The 7,816-nt window shown below is 39.1% G+C and overlaps 1 protein-coding gene across 1 annotated transcript; it reads right to left on the bottom strand.

The window, feature by feature from the left end:
- Positions 1-1,116: 1,116 nt before the first annotated feature.
- LOC130694225 (neural/ectodermal development factor IMP-L2-like) lies at positions 1,117-3,498 on the bottom strand. The gene is made up of 6 exons (XM_057517323.2): positions 3,253-3,498; positions 2,399-2,722; positions 2,132-2,333; positions 1,860-2,068; positions 1,667-1,792; positions 1,117-1,595 (listed from the first exon to the last, which is right to left on the bottom strand). Exons 1-6 carry the CDS (start codon positions 3,352-3,354, stop codon positions 1,584-1,586), a joined length of 975 nt encoding a protein of 324 aa, XP_057373306.1. The 5' UTR covers positions 3,355-3,498; the 3' UTR covers positions 1,117-1,583.
- Between the last annotated feature and the right edge of the window lie 4,318 nt (positions 3,499-7,816).

The following is a 7,816-nucleotide window of genomic DNA, read 5'->3' on the forward strand; positions in this document are numbered from 1 at the left end:
ATTGAAGAACCATATGGTTGGTAGGATAGGGTCATTAAACATATGCCGTCTGAGACGCACATTTTTTTAAACGAAATTGTCGCAATCAAGGGAAAAAATGTATTTAGGCTACACATTCAAAACTGTTACGTAAGTCAAGGATTCGATTTTGCGCAGTACGACTAAAAACAGTCTTAGTTAAAGAGCTCACATTTTGGTGAAAATACTATGGAGTTGTGACATTCGAGAACGTTCGATTTCATCTACTGAGCGACAATCGAACGCGGAGACGGGTCACTTGCTAGTTATACTACATTTTTGCACGCGTTTCAAGGTTGCACTCATTTCCGGATCGTTAGGTCATCCGGTTTGAAACGTCAAAGCAACACATTTTCATTTTCTATGTTAGGCGCATCTTCCGGGAAACCTATGCCTTAATTGCCAACTGATGAGGTCGTCAAGTGATGGAAATATCACGGCTTAATTGGTTTGCGCTCTGTCACGTGATTTTTTAAAAACTATTGTATTTTCTAAACCTAACTTAGTTAGGGCCTCGCAACTGATTTTCTACGTCGGAATGAACATGGTAAGTTCTGCAACACGCGAAGCTTTCATCTTGTACTTGAAATGTAAAATATTCATAGAATAAGTTGGACTTGAACGTAACGCAACAACTTTCTGTTTGGAAAATTCTTAGAACCCTTCTTTGACGAACGAAGAATGTGTTCTTGGCGCTACCCAACTACATAAACTGATGCCATAAGAGAATTATCAAATAGGATAAGAAACTTACGTAAATGACTGGGTTAAGTCTGATGTCCCACATGAAGTGTCCTAAATTATTTTTAAGAACGATGTTGTTGACGTACCACTTTCATAATGTTTCAATGAAATACCTTGAAGCTTAGACGTTCATTCCCAGAAGATGACGCTATTGGCTTCTTCTTAAAGACTTAGGATGCGATGGCCTGCTTTGATTTATAAAAAAGAAAAAGCAAAAGTTCAAGAACTTTCTGATATTCAACACCGGATGAAAACTTTGCTCCCCGGTCAATTCTATGTTGCAATCTCCTTGACAAATTCACGTTTCTTAACGGAAAAAGAGAAAAAGAAATTGCATTCATTCGAATATTGATATTTGGACACATTTAGTGTATGTCATATATATCTGCAATTTCAAAGCCAACATCAAGTTACATATTTAAGTTGAGAACGATAATATGAGAAACATACTGTAAAAACTAACGCGAGTCGAAGTCTACCTTCCGGTTGACTGAGGGGAGGGATAGGGGAAGATGTGTAAAATAAATATAAATTACGAGCGTTCAAGACGGTGAGTCTCGAACAAAAAGACGGGAATGTACAGTAAAACCAGGATGTTATACATGTTTTGTGATGTATCTGCGACAAGAGTGTTTTTACAACTGAAACTGGTAACTCAAAATATGTCCGTTAGTCCTACTTGAAGGCGGGCTGTGAGTCGGAAACAAGGGCTGATTCAAATTTCCGATATGGAGAACTTAAAACCAAAAAATGGGCCAAAGAAGCAAGCGAAGGATTCATTTCCTAACGCTTGCGTCGCGTACAGGATCTCAAACATTCACTTAACTCTCCTGCTGTAAAATGCGAATCAAGCGTTGGTTAAAAAGTACTCCTAAAATCAACATTAGCAAGTTCGTCATCTTACCACGACTGGATAAACGAATGTGGTCGATTGGTCCATTCCAAATTCATTTTCTGCCCGGCATTTGAATAGACCCATATGTTCACTCCAGCGAAGATGGCGAATTTTCAAATCGCCGCTAGGTAAGACCTTTAGAATAAAACGACGGGTTTAATGAATGCCTAGTCAAGAGCGAAAGATTGCGATCGATTCATACCTGGTATTGGGCTCCAGTGGTGATGGGTTGATCTTCGTCTTCTATGTACCACGAGACTTTTGGAGTTGGATTGCCCACCGCGCGACACAGCAAGAGCGCACCTTTGCCTTCCAGGTCGATGTAAGTTCCAGACCACATAAAGACGGTAGCAGGTAACGAATACGTTTCATGCCTGAGCATGCACGTCGTCTCGTTATAAGGGGCTTCACCTACATTTTTGAAAATTAAGAAAAATTAATACCAAATTTGAATGATTTAAACGATTCGTTTACCTTCTATGTGGACGTAAGTGCTGGATACGATTTTCTCTTTGATTGATTGAGCCACGCATGTGTAAATTGCTTCGGCTTCTCCATCAACACAGTCGATCACTAAACGGGACTTTGTCGAAGCCAAACCTCTTGTTGGCAGCAGCGATTCACTTTCCAGGATTTTGTTTGTCGATTCCTCAACTTCTTCTCTGTCGAAAGGAGACTGTGCAAACAAAAGACGTCATTATTAATTCACCCGCAAAATGATCGGCAAAGTGTTAAGCGTACCTCAGGTATGGGCATGCCGTTCTTCAACCAGTATACAGCGGGAGGTGGTGAACCAGACACATCGCAAAGCAACTCTAAACGATCGTTCATGGCAACAGTCATCTGGGAAGGTGGTTTAACATGAAATTGTAACGTTCCAGCAGGTTCCACTGTCGAAGAAGTTTTGATTTCATCGTCAGCTGCGAAATCTATGAAAGAAACCGTTACCTCAAATGAGTCAATGAAAAATGAACGCAAAACTCGATATCGCTTACCGAAATCATTGCTGCGAATCTGTCGGCTGGCTATCAATTCCTCGTAGTGGCGTCGCGGGGTCTCGCTATCCTGTTATTTTTGAAAGAAAAACAAGATATAAAAATGACCTCAATGAAATTGGATTCAACGAGCAACGTTTGTTTCCTATGGTAAACCCACGCACTAACGATTCATTCATTTTTTTTCTCGTGTGCCACGCAGCAAACTGATGATGTACGCAAGATTTGGCGAAAACATGTCATTAGTTAGATCGCCTGTCACTATATACCATTTGAACGTTATTCTTTGTGCAAACACAAGGAGCAGAAAATCTTGTTTTTCTTATATACCCTTTCTAAGAATGAGCCATCTTTGCACGCCCCAATTTCGTGAATAAACAACCCTATCTACGTTTCCGGTCGTTTTACTTTCGGAAGGGATAGAATAACAAAAACAAGAATTTCCGGACGATGCATTATCTTTAAGCCCCTGTAATAGTCTGATACGTTTCTCAACTGAAAAACTGCTGTGTCTCACTTTAATTCTACTCCACAATAAAAATTCTCCAACCCAAGAAATTATTTATTACAAAATTTTGAAGGTAAAAAGAAAATTCTTACCCTGAAGATTGATGTTCTGCGGAATGGTAGAGTGGCTGCCCCGGCAATCGTCAGAGCACCGAGGACGAGGAACACGTTGGTAAGAATTCCTGCCGGCTTCATGATTTTTGTTTTTACCTTGTGGGTTTTTTCGATAAAATGAAATGCAACTGAATTTGTCAAAGAGACAAAGTTGGCGAATGAAAACTCTTGGAATAGGGTAGGTAGAGAGCTGTGGATGATTTCCAACACTTGATCGGAAGAGATGGTTGGTGCCCCCTTTATATACGCGTCCGTGATGGTGTCTTAACGCGATGTTGATTCGTTGTAGGCGTGGTTAGTTGTTCCAAGTGGATCTCTACGCAGTTGCCTTGCGTGAAAGAAGAGGAAAGTTTTCACTCTAGACTCGGACAGTACCGTCGAATAGTACACGATAACAGTGTCACCTATAAATGTTAAGTGTGATCGGGGCACCTGCATTGCGAAGCAAGGTTTTATTTTGCGCTGATTTTTAATTTACGATAATACATCATTTGCATAAAAATAACATAGATATTATGTAATTAGGTCATTGTCGTCGCTGGTGCGTGTCGTCCGCTGATAATGTAGTAGGACTAATTCTTAACACCATCGAATGCTGTTCATCTAATTGATTTATCTAATTCAACAACTTGTAAACATTACTAGTACATTGTTGTAAATGGATAAAGAAAACACTGCCAATTAATATTGCTAAGTTCAATTTTAGATGCGCGCCCGAAAATTGTTTTAGTACAAATTGCATGTCATTTACTACTAATGAACTTGTTTACCTGGCGAGAGACCGAGAGAGAAAACCTTATCTTTTATCCACATGATAAATGACACAGGCACGTGCAGACACTGTGATCTTTAACTTAATACTGGCGTCCGAACAAAGGCACGGTGAACATTGATCACCCTTTCTCCTCTTTTGAAAATTTTTGACAACGGAGAAACACTGCCCAATAGAAAACGACGAGCTGGTTACAACATGATTTGCATTTTTTTCTTTCTTACCCTACCTTTTCAATGCGTCATATTTTGCTAACCCTATCCAAGTGAATGCCTGTTGCTATCTCTTTTTTCTGCGAAAATCGTTAACTTTTCGAACTGCTTATGCCACGCTATTTAGCTTTTACTAAGAACTAATTTTGAAGTGTTATGTAAGACCAAACGTTATGCGTTACGCTTATCTTTTATGTGGTTTTCCAAGAACAAAAAGAAAAGGCTATACAGGGAAAACTTTGAAAAAGATGGGGCATGGACCGAGAGTCTGTGCGAACTTGAACGTAAACAACTGGTTACACTATTCCTCTTAAATTGATAAAACCTAGGCTAAATACGAAGAATCATTTGCCATAACAAACACAACACTCCGAACCCAAAGCTTTGGATGAATATCGAATAAACGCCTTGCCTACGTCTGTAACAGACTGTTTTTGTTATGACTGATACAAAACTTTGTATGTATGAAATTACCTTAATATTTAGCACAAGGCGACGGCAAGGGTTACGGAAGATACTGGAACTAATTATACGATATAGAATGGGAGTTCCCGAAGTTAAGACTAAGCTATTAAGATCAGTTTTATATTTAAAAAAGAAAGCTAATGGGATTTTTTGGATTCGGCAAATTGAACTAGATTGAACCGAAAATAGCTACGCAAAGGTTAACATCTGCTAGGTTATTATCTGTCTATAAATACGATATTATTTCAAAGCTAGTCATTCTGAAGTCGATAATTACGTCATTTTGTACCACATCGTTTTAAGGAAAGATTTTCAATTAAATTTGTTAACTTCCTTTTGCAACTACAGTCAGATTCGTTTCCTTACACAAATGTTAAGAGCTTATACCGATAGTCTGGATACCGTGGCAAAATTTATAAGGAAGAGACCCCTAATAAAAAGTTTATGATTACAGCCCGGGAAAAGAGAATCATTTCGTCATTATACAAGTTCCATTTTGTGATGGCTAGGCATTGGTGGCAACTGGGTGGCATGGGCATCGAGTTACGTATGGCCAGTTTAAATCAACAAAACTTCCCTTTCCATGCCACATTGCATACAACTGATATATGATTAAGACTATCAGTTTGATTCTGTACGTCATTTGTAAGTTGATTTCGGGGAAAAAAACCACCCAATAAGACACTATGTTTAATGTTTACATTAGAACCGAAAATGTCTTGTGGAGATTAGACTCTAAACGGCACCCGATGTCAAACAACACTTGACACTGAGTACGTGCGCATTTAGCGGCGCAAACTATTCATTGCTAACTGACATTCAACAAAGTCATGCGCGAATATGGCGTGGGTCTGTCAAAAGATCGGCACTCGTTAGCCAACTACGCATTTCCATAAAAAACTTCCATTTAAACATCATTTACACACACACAAACGGCCCAAAATGTAAATATTTGTGTCCGTCCACACTCTGTTGAAAACCATAGTGGTCAACGTAGACTTTGAATTGATGTAGCATCGTTGAGGCACGTGCTGCAAAATGTAGGAGCCACTGTGTGAGGACCATGAAGATTCAAATGAACGGAAAGCATTCGTTGATCTTAACCCTATTGAACCATAAGGATAGCCTTTGAAAGAGACTTTATAACGTAGAGCAACATAAGGTTTAGAAGGATCACCGTTGTTATGAAAAAATAAAGATGCTGAGTTAACTGCACAGCAATGACAAACAACGTCATTTTCTGTTGTAGATGGGAAAACAATAACTGAGGAACAGGGCAATTTCGAAGGCAGAGGACTACTAAAATAAGTCGGTAACGCACACTATGTTCGAGCCTAATTAAAAACATATCGTGAAACGTAAAACATCATTCTTTGCTCATATTAACAAACGAGGAACGTAAATCAATCTTCAAAATGATAAGGCACGATGCACGTGCTTGACGCATCTAGCCAAAACATTTTTTAACTAAATAGATGTCCAATCACGCATTCACTTTGAAAAAACAAATAGCATCCAAGCAGAAAGTGCGCGCTGAGTTTGTTATTTTAGCGTCACTGGTGATTCGGTGTTGCAGTAAAAGACACTGTCTGTTTCAAAGAAGTTTATCTGTTGAATCTCCTTCTAAGAACCCTACGTCTTTAAAGCGACCACTGCCATGAAATGCTCGATGCACAGTTTTCTTTTCAACACAATAATTAGTACACATTTAAGATATATGTTGAATCTCATGCGCACGTCCTTGTACCAATGGAAACCAAATAAAATTAAATAAACAAAGGGAAAAAAAGAAATGTATACACTTGTCGGTAACGGTCGACTATTTACAAAGTTATATCTATTATCTGCGTACAAGGAACTATAGCCGAAAAATTTCGAAATTGTAACACTTGGTGGAGTTGACCGGATCGAGGTGGAGGGGTAATACAGATATCTATGGTACCCAAGCAAGGGTTATTTCAACAACAATTCGAAATACGTCATTCGTTCGTTAAACTAAAACATTCGAGAGGATAGATGGCTGAGGGGCAACTCACTCTAAATGCTACGTGAGGACCGAATTTAGCAAGTCATTCAACGTTGTTTTGTTTTACATTGACTTTGATTTGATACCAATGCAAAAGAAAATTATAGGCGTCATGCAGATATTTTTCAAATGCCATATTCAAAGCACCACGTATTGTTAAACGTGTACCCTTGCGAGGAGATCTTATTGGAGGTGATTCAGTTAAGGTGGTTTCAATCGTAGATAAAAACTTGGACTATCCCAGAATTGCTAGGACATTAAAAGAATGCGTGGGTGTGAAGGAAAACGTCCCGTTTGCGGCACATCCTTAATGTTGTATAAAGCAAATAAAAATTTTTTTGCACGCGTTCAAGGTTGGAGGCTTCCGGGTCAGAAGCTCATCTGGGGACGTCAAACGGTTGAAAAGAAAATAGGATGGACTTCCTCTCATTTGTATTGGTTTCTTTTTTTATTTACTAAACTCTTTCAATCGATTTTGCGGGATTAGCAATAATCGTGTAGACGCGTTGCATCCGCCGACATTTTGACCAAGCAAATCAGCTTCATCGTTTAAATAATTCTTATAACGAGCAACATATTCCATCCAAGAACTCAATAACATTCAATCTTTTCTAAGAATTCTTTTGCGTTCTTTACTCTACATCGCAGAAAAAAAAAATCCTGATTCGGCTTGATTACGGTGACGTCTATAATCACACCATCCTCCTCCCCCTTTTTTTCTGCCCCGTTGTTTCGCATTGTAAATAAAAAAAAATTATGCTCGTGCATCACACGCAAACAAAAACAAAAACTAGTCTCAGCATGAATCTGCTTAACGAGATTCTTCCGCTGTAGTAAAGACAAACACGCGTTTTTAACACATCATTGGCCAATAAAGAAACAAATCTAAGCGCAGCTTCCGGTGGCCAATGCGTGTCGGTACAATGCACCATCTGTCTTACATAGCTTTTCGTGACTGGTATCAATGCGCGTTCGAATTTTTCAACCGTGGGTAGCAAAACGATTTTCGAGGTCAAACAAATGGTGGACGTGACCCGTAGCGCATACTGAAATCGATCAAATCACCAA

This window comes from Daphnia carinata, chromosome 1 (assembly GCF_022539665.2).
Source record: "Daphnia carinata strain CSIRO-1 chromosome 1, CSIRO_AGI_Dcar_HiC_V3, whole genome shotgun sequence".
NCBI lineage: Eukaryota > Metazoa > Arthropoda > Branchiopoda > Diplostraca > Daphniidae > Daphnia > Daphnia carinata.